Source organism: Phyllostomus discolor, chromosome 6 (assembly GCF_004126475.2).
Source record: "Phyllostomus discolor isolate MPI-MPIP mPhyDis1 chromosome 6, mPhyDis1.pri.v3, whole genome shotgun sequence".
NCBI classification, from domain to species: Eukaryota; Metazoa; Chordata; class Mammalia; order Chiroptera; family Phyllostomidae; genus Phyllostomus; species Phyllostomus discolor.
In genome coordinates, this window is record NC_040908.2 from 122,178,110 (window position 1) to 122,195,167 (window position 17,058).

General features: G+C 41.9%; 1 protein-coding gene across 1 annotated transcript in view; it reads right to left on the reverse strand.

The window, feature by feature from the left end:
* Positions 1–17,058, reverse strand: part of RNF121 (ring finger protein 121) — an 81,733-nt gene that overhangs the window by 5,820 nt on the left and 58,855 nt on the right. The window contains exons 5-6 of the mRNA XM_028515681.2: positions 15,347–15,454; positions 12,613–12,733 (exon numbers count right to left, since the gene is read on the reverse strand). Of these exons, the coding sequence (XP_028371482.1) occupies positions 12,613–12,733; positions 15,347–15,454 (229 nt within the window). The remainder of the gene's footprint in view (positions 1–12,612; positions 12,734–15,346; positions 15,455–17,058) is intronic.

The window sequence follows — 17,058 nt, forward strand, 5'->3', positions numbered from 1 at the left end:
CTGGTCAGGACACATGCCTGGGTTGTGGGCCAGGTCTCTAGCTAGTGTACACACGTAACAGGCAACCACACATTGATGTTTCTCTCCCTCTCTTTTTCCTTCCCTTCCCCTCTCTCTAAAAATAAATAAATAAAATCTTTTTTTAAAAAGTTACACAAAAAAATAACCATATGACACAGCAGTTTCACTCTTAGGTATATACCTCCCAAAAAATGAAAACAGGGAATAAACACACTTGTATGCCAGTGTTCATCACAGCACTATTCACAATAGCCAGAAGGTGGAAACAATCCATGTGCCAATCAATAGATGGATGGGTAAACAAAATGTGGTATATCCACACAATGGAATATTACTCGGTCATTAAAAATAATGATGTTCTGCCCTGGCTGGCATAGCTCAGTGGATTGAGCTCGGGCTGCGAACCAAAGTGTGGCAGGTTCGATTCCCAGTCAGGGTACATGCCTGGGTTGCAGGCCATGACCCCCAGCAACTGCACATTGATGTCTATCTGTCTGTCTGTCTGTCTGTCTGTCTCTCTCCCTCCCTCCCTTCCCTCTCTGAAAATAAATAAAATCTTAAAAAAATGATGTTCTGAAGCATGCTACAACACACACAAACATCGACAACACTAAAGAAGGTGAAATAAGCAGACACAAGAGGATAAATATTATATGACTCCATTTATATAAAATACATAGGCAAATTCATAAAGACAAAGTAAATTAGAGGTAGTCAGGGATTAGGAGGATAGAACAGGAAGTTACTGCTTAAGGGGTAAAGTTTCTGTTTGGGGTGACAGTTACACAACACTGTGAATGTAATTTAGGTACTAAATTGTACACTTAAAAATGATTAAAATAAAAAAAAGTGATGAAAAGAACAAAAAATAGATTATCATGTGGAAAAAAATGGCTAAAATGGCCCTGACAGGTGTGGCTCAGTTGGTTGGGTGCCATCCCACAAAACAAAAGGTTGTTGGAATGATTCTGGGTCAGGGCACATACCTAGATTGCAGGTTCGGTCCCTGGTCTGGGCACATGAGAGAAGAAACCAACTGATGTTTCTCTCTCACATCAATGTTTCTTTCCCTCTCTATCTCCTTCCCTTCCCGTCTCTCTAAAAGTAAATTAATTAATTTAAATGTTTTTATATTGCTAAAATGGCAAATTTTATGTTATATACATTTTACCACAATTTAAAAGTTTTATAAAAAAGCAAAAAAAAAAAAAAAGGAAATAACCATAAATGATCAACAACTAAGAATGCCTAAATAATCTATGGTACGAAGTCAAGGGATAAATAGGCAGCCAATCAACTGAAACTTGAGATATACAGGGTACAGAATTGAAGGCATAGTACGATAGGTACCAAATATAAAGACAAGCCCATATCCACATAAGAAAAAAGATCAGGTGGAAATATATCAGAATGTACACAAAGAAGGTATTTTGGGTGGCTCAGTGGATTGAGTGCTGGCCTGTGAACCAAAGGGTCACTGGTTCAATTCCCAGTCAGGGCACATGCCTGGGTTGTGGGCCAGGTTCCCAGGAGGGGACGCATGAGAGGCAACACACACATTGATGTTTCTCTCCCTCTCTCTAAAATAAAAATAAAATCTTTAAAAAATGATGTTTTGGCAGTAGGATTATAGATGATTTTTCCTTCTGCCCACTTTTCTGTACTCAAATTTTCATTAATGAATATATATTACTTTTAAAGATTATTTATTACCATGGATAATTGCAATGGATAACCAACTCCAGTCTCCAGAAAGAAATTCTAAATTTTGCATACTTTAGCTACTTATCATTTCCTTCTCACCCCAGGGAGAAAAGACTTGAAATTTATTCATTAAAAACTTTTAAGGGCTGGGAACCAAAGTGTCACAGGTTCGATTCCCAGTCAGGGTACATGCCTGGGTTGCAGGCCATGGCCCCCAGCAACTGCACATTGTTGTTTCTCTCTCTCTCTCTCTCTCTCTCTATCTCTCTATCTCCCTCCCTTCCCTCTCTAAAAATAAATAAATAAAATCTTAAAAAATAATAATTTTAAGACCTATAGTTTCTTTTGTTTTATTATTTTTTAAAGATTTTATTTATTTATTTTTAGAGAGGGAAGGGAGGGAGGGAGGGAGGGAGAGAGAGAGAGAGAGAGAGAGAGAGAGAGAGAGAAGGAGAGAGAGAGAAACATCAATGTGCGGTTGCTGGGGGTTCTGGCCTGCAACCCAGGAATGTACCCTGGCTGGGAATAGAACCTGGGACACTTTGGTTCCCAGCCCACGCTCAATCCACTGAGCTATGCCAGCCAGGGCTCTGTTTCTTTTGTTTTAAAAATTGTTATAAAACATAAAATTTACCATTTTAACTATTTTTTATTTTATTATTGATTTTTAAATTTTTTTGGATTATACTACTATAGTTGTCCTGATTTTTCCCCCTTTGCCACCCTCCAACCAGCATCCTCCACTCCCTCAGCCAATCCCTACACATTTGTTCATGTCCATGGGTCACGCACATAAGTTCTATTTGGCTGCTCCATTTCCTATGCTGTACTTTATATCCCCATGGCTATTCTGTAACTACCTATTTGTATTTCCTAATCGCCTCACCTCCTCACCCATTTCCCTACAACCCCCTCCCATCTGGTAACCATCAAAATGAATTTGGTTTCTGTGATTCTGTCTCTGTTCTTGTTTGCTTAGTTTGTTTTTGAGATTCAATTGTTGATAGATATGTATTTATTGCCATTTTATTATTCATAGTTTGATCTTTTTTTTAATAAGTCTCTTTAATATCTCATATAATAATGGTTTGGTGATGATGAACTCACTTGGTGTTTTTTCTTGTCTGGGAAGCTCTCTATCTGCCCTTTGATTCTGAATGACAGCTTTGCTGGGTAAAGCAGTCTTGGCAGTAGGTCCCTGCTTTTCATGACTTTGAACATTTCTTGCCAGTCCCTTCTAGCCTGCAGAGTTTCTTTTGAGAAATCAGCTGAATCTTATGCAAACTCCCCTGTAGATAACTAACTTCTTTTCTCTTGATGCTTTTAAGATTCTCTCTTTATCTTTAAACTTTGGCATTTTCATTATGATGTGTCTTGGAGTGGGCCTGTTTGCATCCATCTTGTTTGGGACTCTCTGTGCTTCCTGGACTTGCATGTCTATTTCCTTCACCAAATTAGGGAAGTTCTTTCATTATTTTTTTCAAATAGATTTCCAATTTCTTGCTCTTTCTCCTTTTGGTACCCTTATGATATGAACATTGGACCTCTTGAAGTTGTCCCAGAGGCTGGTTATACTACCCTAATTTTTTTGGATTCTTGTTGTTGTTCTGATGGGTTGTTTTTTGTTTCCTTATGTTCCAAATCATTGATTGGATTCTCAGCTTCATCCATTCTACTGTTGTTTCCCTGTAAGCTGTTCTTTATTTAAATTAGTGTATACTTTGTTTCAGATTGGATCTTTTTTATGCTGCTGAGGTCTTCACTAAGTTCCTTGATCATCCTTATAACCAGTGTTTTAAACCGTGCATCTGATAGACTGCTTATCTCCATTTCATTCAGCTCTTTTTCTGTGGTTTTTATCTGTTCTTTCATTTGTGCCATGTTTCTCTGTCTCCTCATTTTGGCAGCCTCCCTGTGTTTTTTTCTATATATTAGAGCTGCTTTGACTCTGTGCCTTGGTAGTGTGGCCTAATGTAGTAGGTGTCCTGTGGCACAACGTCCCCTATCACCCAAGCTGAGTACTCAAGGTATGCCGTTCATGTGGGCTGAGTACACCCTCCTCTTGTAGTTGAGCTTTGGTTGCTGTTGGCACATCAATGGGATGGATTTATCCAGGCCAGTCAGCTGCAACGATTGGCTGTGACCACTTACCACCAAACCTCCACCCTCTGTGGAGAATCAGCTGTTAGGGGCAGAGTGGTGATGCTCTGATGTGGTCTGTAGCTGTCTACTAGGTGCCGTGGCCCTGGGGTCTCCCGGGTGGTGCAGGCGAAGGCGAGCCTCCACCTGTGTTTTGCCTGGGGCCACCCTGCCTTAGGTATAAAGCAATGTGAGATGGCTGCTACTTGTCCTGGGCTTGGAGATTCCCAGACAAAGCCAAGCTGTGAATCTAGGCTGGCTGCTGCTAGTACTGGGCCTGGGGCTCACTGATTCTGGCTAGTGCTTATTTGAAAGGATTTAGGAAGTTGTGCAGTGTGACCCAAGACCAACCATTCATATGGAGAAGCAGCTTGGGTGGGCCTTTAAGTTGGGAGGGGCAGAGTCTCTAGGGACATCCAATGTGGGCCAAACACCACCGTTTACTGAGCTTATTGGCTCAGTGGTTCTATGAGGGGAGGGCTCAGAAAAGGGACAATGGCCTCTACTAGCACTGATGCCAGATACCCCAGTTTCTCTCAGTATGCCACTGAGGCCTTTCAAGCTACTATCCCTATGCTGAAACTCAGAGGGAGTAAACCTGAGTAAGTCCATGTGTGGGTTCTTTAAGAAGAAATGTTTGGGGCTCCACCAGTTTCTTCTACCAACTCAATCCCCGCTGGTTTTTGTGGCCAGATTTCTTTCTCCTGAGATGTCCCTCCTGAATTTTTATCCACCTCACATGGGTGTGGGATCAGCCACTCTGCATCTGCACCCCTCCTACCAGTCTGGATGGATGTGGTTTGTGTAATTCTGTAATTGTCAGACTTCCATTCAACTCGATTTCTGAAGGTTCTGAGTGATGGTTGTTCTATTTTTCAGTGGTAATTTTGATGTGGTTGGACTAAGAGGCCAGTCATGTCTGCCTACGCCACAATCTTGACCAGAATTCCCTGGTGCTGGCAAAGGGAGGGCAGAGTGGACTAGAGACACTTGAGGAGAGTCTGGGGATGGTGGCTCTGGAAAGAGAACTGCTCTGAGGTAACAGCTGCGAGGACCCATGTGCTGAGTCATTCTCCAAACTGCAGGAGACATCTCTCTGTTCTAACTATTTTTAAATGTACAGTTCATTTTAAATATATTCACATTGTTGTACAATTAATCTCTACAGCTTGACATCCTACAAAAGTGTATAACGGAGTTTTTAAAAGACTGCATATATTATTATAATCTTATCTGTAGATTAAGGGTACTTAGCCTTTGTGTATTTTCTTAATTGAGTTTGCTCTGTTCTTCTTTTGATTCCGAGACACTATCTTCTGAAAAACCCAAAGCCCTGAGCTGGGTGAGGAACAGCAGTGGAGGGGAGGCTGCACATGTTGTTGGGACAGGCAGCAAGGAAGGATGACAGCAACACCAGCGCAGACACAGCCATGCCTGCCAGAACCTCAGCTGAAGCTGGGGGCTTCCCTCACTCCAAGCTGCCCTTATGAGGAATGGCCTCTTTCAGTCATCGGAACTGCTACCTGATCCCAAGAGTCCTCAAAGCGAGAAGGTAGGGTGCTGAGAACTGCCTTGCCTGATTTCAGAAGCTGTAACCCCCCCATGGCTAAGGCTGAGTGAGAGACCTTGAGACCATAAGCCACTCAGGAGACAAAGCTTATCTCCCTGGCAGGGGTGCTGCTTCTGCCCCCTTTTACTTCACTCTGCTTGGCCCCAGGTGGATGACTGGTTAGCCAATGATGGGTAAGATTCCTCAAGGGAGGAATGACCTAAGATAGGCATGGTTGCAAAGGGGCCCTCAGGGAAGGACTTGGGGGGCTATAGAAAAGGGGGGTGGTGGACCCTCACCCCTCAGCTTTGACATAGCCTGAAACAATGCCAGAGGGTGGTTTCCTGGGGTGATCAGGCCTAAGAAAGAATGCATAAAATCCTGTGAAACCTGCTTTGCTAAGAATGCTCTCACTTTTCTGATAAGGGTCCAAGCATGAAATGAGTTTGTTTCCCAAAGTTTTATGGCCCTTTAGCTAACTGATTCTGACTCAGAATAAGCCCTCATAGTTCTTTGTATGGTATCTATTGTTTGGTCATTACTGCCTGACAATGACAGATGAGCTTTCCATATATGCCCTGTATTCCTGTACAAATCGAACCCAATAAAAGCCCACTGAGGAACAGGCTCGAGACCCTTCTCCTTTTGAGAGATCAGCCACCTTTCCTCCCCAAGCAGATCATGTCTTGGTAGACTATTCTCATCCCTGGTGGTCGGGGAGGCTCTGCAGGTGGAACCACCTCCCTCCCTCCCGCCTCCTGCATAGCTGTCATACTGCTCCAACAATCCATGGATACAGAGCTTCCTGCATTTACCCCCACCTCACCCTCTTGCAAAACTGTGTGAAGTGGCTCAAGGTGAGCTCTCTTACTATCGCAGAACACTAAAAACAAAGTGGGACTAGGATCCAGACTCTCTGGCTTCTTCCCAAGGGGTCCCATCAATATTTATTGAAGCTGCAGAATGATTAGCTACTTAGCTCCCTGAGAAGCAGTTATTCAAGGTTCTGATTTATCAAGAGTGCAGAAAACAGTGGAAAAGGATAAGCGAGAGTCAGAGGACAGGACCAAGTCCCTTGGGAGTCCACTAACTACACAATTATCAAAAGCTGGAATATGAGAATGTTAGTATTGGTGGTGGCGGTGGAGGGTACCTCTGAGAAACACCCATCCAGAGCTCAATAGCCTTATGGTTCTGAAATGTTTTCTGACTTAGAATTTCTAGGCACATCAACTGAACAGAGAAAGACCAAAAGGTCTGAGTCCATCTCTGGCACTGAGTCCCTGCACGATCGTGTAGCACAGGAACAGGACCACTCCCTCTGGCTTACAGCACTGGCTGACAGTAAAAAAACAGGAACACTCCAATGCAGGAGATATGTCAGAGCCCTGAGGAAGAGCTTTCCCTCAAATCATCCCTGAGTTCTGCCCACCAGGATACTGGAGCAAAAGATGCAGACTCAAAGGGAACTACAGTGGGAGGGAAACCCAAGAACATGTCTGTTAAGGCCCTAGTTCCTTGCATTCTCCTCGCAAGGCTAATGTGGCAGCAGGGAGGCAGGTCAAATCCCTCAATGTTTCTACAAAGTCATCAGGTAATCCTGCCAAGTCAGGAAAGCCCCAGCAATCCCACAGCTCACAGAAACCAGACAGGAGACACTGAGGTTAAGTTGGGTGAAGTACAGGAGGTGGATTTCAGTTTAACTTCAAGAGCCTGATTCCTCAGTGAAAAGGGCTCAAGGGGCCACATGGTGTGTTAGGATTAGACAGACCTGATTTCAGTCCTCTGTCACTGTCTTGATGACCTTGAGCAATCCACCCAAACTCTTCCTTCCCTCCATCAAAATATATTGGGCACCTAGTAAGTACATGCCAGCCACTGGACAAGGTTCTTGGGATATAATGCAGAAAAACACAGACCTGGCCTTTGACCTCATGAAACCTACAGCTAGGGAAGACTGACATTTTGTTTATTCATATGTATATATAATTATATATAATATAGTATTCATATACATGAGAACTAATTATTTAAAAGGCTAAACTAAGAATTATTAAAAGGCACTAAAAGGGCTATGAAAGAACACTGCAATGAAAAGGCTCCTAACTAAGCCTAGGTCATCTGTGAAGCCTTATTTAAGTAGCATTTTAGGCTGAGAGGGAAAGGATGGGTGGCAGTTAACAAGATGAAGACGGGCAGAAGTGAAAAGAGGCACCGAGGCTTGATGTACCTGAGAAATGGAAAGGAACCTAATGTGGCTAGAGAGTTATAAGAAAGGAAAGCAGTAAGACCTTATCAGCCATATGAAAAAATTCTGTACATGAAATGGAAAACATCTGAGGGCTTTATTTAAGTAAAGAAGAACATAATCGGACTCAAATTTTTAAAAAGATCACTCTGTCTTCTGTGTGAAAAATTAATTGGAGACAAGGCCAAAGAGGATTCAGAGAGGACAGTTGAGAGAGAATTATAATTCTTTAAAAGCAGTAAGTGACAGAGGCCTGTACTAAGGGGATGGCTTGGGCTCATTTGACGGCAGTAAAAGTTGAGGGAAGTGGACAGACTGATGATGCCAAATAGACAGCTGAATTATAAAGGTCAGAAAAGAGTTCTGGATTAGAAATCTGGAAGCCATGGAAAAAGAAAAGGGAAATACCCTGGTAAACAGTAGAGAATGACTTCGGTTTGAGTTCAGAGGAACAATAACATTTAAGAAAAGAAAACGTTAGCAGAGGAGACAGAAAATATTAGCAACAAAAAGAAAAGCAGGACTGGGCAATGCTGTGAACTCTGCAAAATGCTTTACATTAACTATTTGTTCCTTACAACAATTCTATCAGCCTGGTAATATTATTACAGCTAAGAAAACAAGATCAGAGAGGTCAAGTTACTTGCTCAAGAGTACACAGCTCGGGCTGGGAACCAAAGTGTCCCAGGTTCGATTCCCAGCCAGGGTATATTCCTGGGTTGCAGGCCATAACCCCCAGCAACCGCACACTGATGTTTCTCTCTCTCTCTCTCTCTCTCTCTCTCTCTCTCTCTCTCTCTCTCTCTCTCTCTCTCTCCCCCTCTCCCTCCCTCCCTCCCTTCACTCTCTAAAAAAATAAATAAATAAAATCTTTAAAAAAATTCATTAAAAAAAAAAAAAAGAGTACACAGCTAATTAAAAGTAGATTAGAATTTGAAACCAGGTCTGTCTGACTCTAACCCCCAAGCTCTTTCCACTACTTTAAGTCACATGAATGGGCAGCTAGTCCTATCCTGATGTTATCTGGGGCCACTGAGGAGATAACTCTGTGGTACAGAAACTGCTCAGAAGAACAAAGTGTGAGGCAGACCCAGTGTAGATGAACACTGTGTTACTACCCTGCCTGGAAGAAGCCCCATAAATAGGCTTATTTCACAATCCTCCACCCTCCTCCGCCCCATCCCAACATGACTTTTGGGTGTGAATAGAAACTATACTGACTGGCTGTCACAAGCTTATGACCTCACAGTGACAAGCTGGAAAAAAAAAAAACAAAACAAATATCCAAGATTCCCTAGGTCCATTGTAAGAAGAGAGTTACTTTAGTTCATATTACAAATTTCTCCCCACTAGACAAACCAAACAGCTGCTCTACACTAAACAGTGGTGTGGAACAGTGAAAAGGAATTGAGAATGCTTGTTGATATACTTATTAAACCTCCTGGTTCCAATTCTAAGAACCCTGACATTAATAAATCACTGATCTTTATAGGTCAAACCACTCTCAAAGGGGAACCAAGTGAAGAATAAGACCTAGCTCCTGGCCGGTAAGCAGAACAGCTGCAACATCATCTATGACTCTCTGGGGTAGGAGTTTTGACCACAGAATGTACAAAAGACTATAAAAAATGATCAGGACTGAAACTGTGGTATATACATACAGTGGAATATTATTCAGACTTAAAAAAAATCTCGATAGGTGTAGTGCATCAAAGAGAGTACTTTGAAGATGACTGAAGTTTTAACATTTAAGAATACACAATTTTTTAATAAACAAATTCTGGTTTTGGGGGTCTCCCCTTGTATTTGCTATGGGAAACAATGAATGCACTCCTGGTGACTCATCCAGCAATATCACCAGCCTTGCAGTCTTCCTGTGACCCACTCCCTACCCTGAAATGGGAACCAGGGGAAACAGCAAACTGTCTACAGTTAGGGTGAGCAAAGCCATGCTATGCTGGACAGGAGTTGGATAGAGTGGCTTCTCTTAAAGGGATAGTCATTCTCAATGTCAATTACACAGGGAAGAGAGATAGGTCCTCATATAAAATACCAGGATTCGGAAGGCCCGCCTGAGGAATACAGGAGGGGTGGCATATTTTTGTCAGGGACATAGGCTCTAGATCTAGACACAGGAAAAACAGATGTCTAGATATGGTGGGCGCTAAAATGGCACTAGCTACACAGAGATAGGCTGAGAGTTGGATAAGGCAGGGTCTGGAAGCCCTACAAAGGCAGGCAGCCTGTAAGTTCGATTAACCTCAGTCAAGCACCCATGGTTTATATTCCTGCTATCTCCCCAACCTTTTCATAAGGTCCAATGTGAATGTGACTGACTGTCTGATGCGTCTGTTCTTGTGCTAAGAGGTACAGGAAAGTATGTGGGTTTGTTCTTGGGCCAAGATATTAGAGAATGAACGTGGAGTGGTGGGGGTACTGGATTCCATAAAGGAAGGAATCCTTTAGGGGGTCAAGAGCTGGTTTTTGAGGCACTCTTCACCTCAACAAGAAATTCTCCTGCCAGGCCTTTTGGTAAAGCTGGGATTTGTCATAGCTAGGGAATTATGTTAATAGGGATTATCACTTATAATTATTAGAGCATCCAGTAATTCCTCCCAAGAAAATGGAAAGAGGTCCAGCTCAAATCCTAGAGGAGAAGCTAACTTGTGGATCAATTCTGAGCTCAGTCCCATTTGGACAGAAGAGGGATTCCCTGAATTGGTTATTAGTGACCCACCTGAGGAAATTAAGGCTATGCTTAAATTGGCAGCTGATAATAACCTTGAGAGAAAGTTGGCAACAACCTGGGAAAATCAGAGAATGGGTCCTGTAAAAACAGAATGAGAGGAAAAGGAAATCAATGGAGGATAAAGGAAAGGATACTGATAAGAGTCACTCTGAAAAGCTGGCTATGCCACAGAAGCAGTCTTAGAGAACAGCTGCTGTTGCACGTGAAGTTAGTAATTAGATTATCTAAGGTCTAGAAATCTCTTCTCGGAAGTGAACTGGTTAAAGAAGACCTGAAGCCTGCACTCATGTGTAAGAGACAGCAAAAAAAAAAAAAAAAGCTAAAACATGACAGTTGTTAAAAAAAAAAAACACCTATAAACTGTCTATAAAGTGACCAAATACACTTTGTTTTCAATTTGATCCACTATAGGAAAAGTAAATTGTCCCATAATACTGAGAAACAAAGTCCTACATCTAAAACTATTCTTGATTAAAGGTGTCTAAGGTGATGGCTGAGTATTATTTAAACCTAACTTGCCCTGGGCCTACTAGCCTATGGCACAAAGGAGATTGCAGTAACATGAACATACTAGTTCCCATAGCAAACAGTCTCCCATCTGCAAAACTTCCTCAAACCCTTGAAGAGTTCCTGAGGCACATCATGTAAAGTCAGTGCCATTCTTTCCTGTTCCTATCACTTGGCCTCCATTGATATTCGCTGACTAAAAGCAGACTGGTATCTGGATGCTCAAGAGAACCTACTTTCCTGAGATTCTCCTAGGGATCTACTTCAAGCTGTCAGCCCATGATGTGGCAAGAACTTCTGAATGCCTTTCAGGCCACTTTCATCAGACAGAGTCACATATATTTCAGCAGAGAAATGGAGAAATGTCTAATAAACTTTGAAATATTTTTTCTTGGCATGGGGTCTAATGGGATTACACTGAGATGGGGGACACTTCTGTTACTTATATAATTAAGAGATATAAACAGCAAAACAAAGACATATTTCCATTATGAAAAAAGAAATAGGGATACTGACTTGGATTACTCAGATTGCCTATTACTTTACCCACATTTTAAGCTTGAAGAGTTTCTCCACAGTCTCCACCTTGTCCTCTGACAGGATTTCCTATCTCACTAAAAAATACACCAAAGAGTTGTTTGAGTTAGAAATCTCAGCTTTGATATCAACCTTTCCTTCACAGGTTTTCCTTCAGGCTCCAGAACCAATCTAAATCCAAAATACTTCTCCATAGTATTTACCTCCGAAATACTTCTCAAATAGTGCTCTTCTCTCCCTTTCCACCATCTCTAGCCCAATCCAAACTTTGTCAGCTATCCCAGACTATTTAACTGTCTCTTAGATAGTCTTAGGCAGTCCACTGACATCTGTGGACCCCTCTCTAATCTGTTCTCTACCCAGCAGCCAGTACAATCTTTTCAAAATGCAAATCTGACAGTCATTTCCCAGTCTTCTTAGTATAAAAATCACCATCTTTCATTCATCCTATAAGGATTTTTGTAGTCTAGCCTCTGTCTCCAGATACTTCACTATACTCTCAGCCCTACAACTGTATCAGCCTTAGTTCCTCAAAATGCCACCCCTTCTCCCACTACAGGACTCTTACACAAGGTATTTTCTCTACCTATTTTCACTTCACTTCCCACTTCATCTAATTAACTCCTACTCATTGCTCAAGTCAGTTCAGTAGTCTCTTCTTCAGGAAAGCTATTTTTGAGACCTGAGACTAAGTTAAATGCCTCTAGTATTTTTGTTCATTGCATCATGAACATTCCCTTCATAATATTTACTGAAGTTATAATTTTATGCTTATTCTTGTGTTTATTACTTCAACAGTCCTCTCTGTCACTAGAGAGTAGTAAACTCCATTTAGGTAAGGACCACATGTATTTCTGTACACCTTTGTAATTCCAGCACATTCAGTGTTGAGGCATGTAGGCATTACCTAAGTACTTGTTGAATAAATGGTAACTTCCTACAGGGGAAAGTGGTTCTTTCCTATAATGGTCTTCAAGTTAAAAACTCCAGGGTACATCTGAGATCTGACTTTCCAAATTTTAAGGAAGAACTCTCCATAAGATACCGCTCACATCTTGAAGGATTTTATACGGCTTATCTCTTCTGTCAAACAAGTGATGCTATCTTGAACTCTTGAGAGGTGGCAGAAGGCAGTATTGAGAGCCCAGGTAAACTCACCCCTATGGTAGACGCCATGTAGTCTGCACACATTTCTGCAAAGTCCCGCTCAAGGACACCATAGTACAGGCCATAGAAGAGGAGAGAAATGCCAAAGTCCATACAATCTTCTGGTTTGATCCTGTAAAGGAAGCAGCATGACCTGTTAAGGCCTGCCCTGGGACACAACTGCTTTGGGTGACTACTCTGGGACACAGAAGGCAGTGCCTGAAGTTGCAAGGTACAAGGGCTAGAGCAAGTGTTGGCACACTACAACCAAATCTGGCCTGTCTCCTATTTTTACATTGTCTGTGGGCACTGCTTGAACGGCTATCACTGTGAGCTGCAAAGACCAAGGCAGGCCGTCACCTCCTGCCCCACCTGCTCACTGTGCTCCCAGTGCCTGCCTCCTCCAACTGGCAACCATGCACTGCAGCTGCCAAGGGCCCGTTCTGGTTGGTGCCTACATACTGGGGACTCCACCGCTGGCAACAGTGGTAGTACTCCACTGGTGTCACTGGAGCAGAGAAAGAAAATGATCCCAGGGGTCACATACCCTTTGTCAGGGCCCTGCTTCTGAGAATGTGTCATCTGATGGCAAGTGAGCACAAAGTATGTCCACCATCTGAGACAAACAGGCAAACAAGGTGGGGCAAGGAAGGAGTTTTCTCTCTTGCTAGATGAGTACCCATGTCATATCCCAGACTTTGCCTTTTATCCCAAAGCCTGAAATATTTATTATTTAACCATTTACGGAAAAAAGGTTAGTCAGTTACTGTAAAATTTTAGGCTGCATCTATACATATTCTGTAAAATGTCATCAAGTTACATTTTGGTCCATGCCTAATTACTAAAAAGAAAAAAGTTCTTTTTTTTCAAATTGAATTTACTGGTGTATAAAATTATGTAGGTTTTAGGTATAAGGACAAAGTTCTTGCCTGTAATATCAGGTTTGTTTTAATAAGTCCAAGGACCAATAATTTGCAACCTTGAGTCTATAAATGTTTATTATTATAGAAAAGTACCTTTGTTTGGACCAGGAACTGTATGTGTTCACTTAAAGCTGTAAATGATACTTACCTCAGAAGACGGAATTTGCTTATCAATTTTATAATATTTAACCTAATAACTAGACATCATGATCTTATACCAATTAACTTGATCAGTAGCATGATGCAGAATCTTGATTTTTATTTTTTTAAACCACAGGTTAAGAACATATCTAGATATGTCTTGGTTTTCTTTGATACCATGTGTTAGACTCCACACTGATAGGTTCCTGTAAACCTCTGTGGGGCCTGTTTATTCTTCCCGCCTGTTCTAGCCCTACAAGAAAGAATTCCATGGCTGTCCTCTCACTACATTCATTAGGATGCACTCCCTTCTGGTTTCAAAGAAACTCCTACGTAAGTGTACTAGGTTTGGGGAAGAGGCCAGCGGTCATGAATTTAAATTTGAATCCTAAATCTCTTGCTTCAGTGCACTGTCTCAGGCTTAGGATTTCTCATGATCCACGGCCCTCATCACCTCAGCCAGGAAACCACCACATTTCCACCCTCTCCTGCCCTACTCTCTGTTCCCATCAGTCCCAAAGCCCAGAATTTCTTGGCGTCTGCCTCAGTCGGAGGTGGGGGGAACCTGCACACTGATACACATCTTTTGGAAAGCTTATGACAATATAAAACAATAGCCAGACTCTTACTACTAGTAATGTAACATTAGGAAACAGCAGAGCAATGTTATCTGTAGTAACACTACATAAAACTACAACCTACGTGCCCAACAAGGGAGCAGGACTTAAATGTCCACAGGTTAACTTTTTAGAACTGTTTTCTTAGACATCTGAATGTCAGCCATGTTACAAGGCAACAATGCTTATATGTTGAACAGGACCTATGATCAGCACACTGCACCTGGACTGGATGCGTTCCTTGCATGAGAAGCACTTCTAGGCCAGGTGGCTCCCAAACCCATCTGTGTGGTCTCATCCCCTCACATCTCAGCCCTGGGACTACCATGAGAACTGCTGTTTCCTGTCTTGTATCCTTCTAGGTGGATCTGTTGCCAGGTGTGGCCGGCATATATCCCTATATCCATAGGGATATATGTCTATATCCCTAGACATTCGAGTTCGAATGTCTAGTCCAGAGTCAGCAAACTTTTTCTGTGAAGGGCCAGATTGTAAATATCTTAGGTTTTGTGACCCATATAGTCTCTGACACAGTTATTAAATTCTGCTGTTTCACTGCAAAACTAGCTATAGACAACATGTAAACAAATGGGTGTGACTGTGTTTCAGTAAAATATTTTTTTCTTTTATAACAACAGGAGGTAGGCCACTTTGGCCCATAGGACATAGTTTGCCACCTCCTAGTCTCCTTGGACGTAAGACCACTCAGGCAGAGTGGATGATGGAATAAAGAAATGGACAGGAAAAATGGTTCTATGAGGATGATGGAGTCACAGGTGCCTGGCTATAATCATTATTATTCTTAGACTTTACCACTAAAATATAAGTTATTGGAAAATATAACCAATGATTTGAAATTCTAACTTTGTATTATCCAGACATGCCTTTCTCTTTGCCAGCACAATTGTGGAGGGCCCACCCTTACATTCCCCATGGTTCAAGTTTCTTATCCTGGGTACCATATCCCCCCTGTTAATAACAGGACTTGTTCCAGGAAGAAAGGTATCCCACCAGCCTCTCCTGCCCTAACACCAGCAAAAAAAAGAAAAAGAAAAGGGTACTCACTTGAATATTAAGTTAAGCCCAAAAAGGGTAAACATGACAGCCATGTAGCCAGCAATGCCAGTGGCATAGCTGATTTTATAGATCAGCAGGAACCACTTATAAACCAACCTGGAAAAAGGAGAGAAAATTAATAGCAGACACAAACTCTAGAGACCTCTGGACAACCAGAATCTCTTATTATCACATCAATGGGACACCAGGCCCTTTGCTTAGGACTTACTGAGAAACTTTAGTTATTAGGCAAAGCTGGTTACTCCCTCCCTTAATTGCAGTAACACCTCCATAGACTGGGGAGCCAGTATTTTGTATCTTCCTGGTCTCAGACCAAGGGAATAAAAAAGAGCCTTAAACAGTTTCAGCCTCAAATGAAGAGCACAGTGGAAATCAGACATCTCAAGTTCAGGTTAGTTGGAATAGGAAGTGAGAACTAGTAGCTATGGCTATGCTTAGAAGGGAACAGGGAGAAGGCTAGTAATCCTTGTCAAGAAACAGAATTTGAGGGAAGATAAAAAAGAGCTAGAATTAGATACAGAATTTCATACCTGGGTGTGGTTAGTATGAATACTGTTTTACTCCTATCCATAGGCCAATAATGAAATGAATGATTTCTAATGACTTGTTTCTGAAAAATGTTTTTGCCATAGTAAAAGGGGCAAAGGGGCACTCAAAGAATACCTTTGAGCTTTGCACAACCCTGCTCCATCCCAGTACCACCATCATACACACACATTATGTGTGTGCAAAGTTCCTGAAGGAGGAGTTTTCCCTAGGAGCCAGTGAAAAGCAGTGTGGAATCTGGCTGGTTCACTCCAGCTAGCTTCAGAGAGAAAAGATAGTAACAGAATGTACTAGAGCCTTTTAAATGCTAAAGAGAGAGACAGGTCTCCAATATCAGGAGCCACTATTCTACCTGTGATGAGAACATAGGAGCAATTTAGTAATTTGCTCAAATAACCAGCACAGGCCTGTCTAGCTCCTGAGCCAACTAGGTTATTGCCAACAATGCCAGGCCCCAGGCAGAAAGCTCAAGGTCCCTGCCCATGACTCTCTGCTTTAGCTAAACAAGGGTGATAAATCCTTGGGCAAAGAAAAGGCCCTAAATATCTTACGGTGCCTGCCCTCAAAGATCACACACAGTTCCATTATCCAGGGTTTGTTGAATTTTTCAACAAAAATTCACAGAGTAGGCTACCACCTGCCAGGCCCTGTGGAAGGGCCTGGGTGTGCAGTGATTGACAAAATGGATGTGGTTCCTAATCTCATAGTTACAGTTCAGTGGATAGACTCTCAAAATAATATTTAGTTATAAATTATAATAAGCTCTATGAAAAAAACTGCAGGGCACTATGAAAAAAATATAACAAGAAGTCTAACTTAGATAGCAGAGAAGGGTTCACAGAAGAAAATAACATTTTAAATGACACAATGATCACCAGGATTTGCTTACTATAGTGTCTGCTTTTTAAAAAATTATGTTTACTGATTTTAGTGACAGAGGAAGGGAGAGAGAGAAACATCAACTGGTTGCCTCCCAGGGATTGAACTTGCAACCTAGGTATGTACCCTGACCAGAATTCAAACCCCTAACCTTCTGGTGTATGGCATGACGCTCCAACAAGCTGAACCACACCAGCCAGGACTGTTTGCTTTTCATGTAAACAAAGCTTGAAATAAACTATAAGGTAAGCTATAGGGAAATATTTTGGATTTTT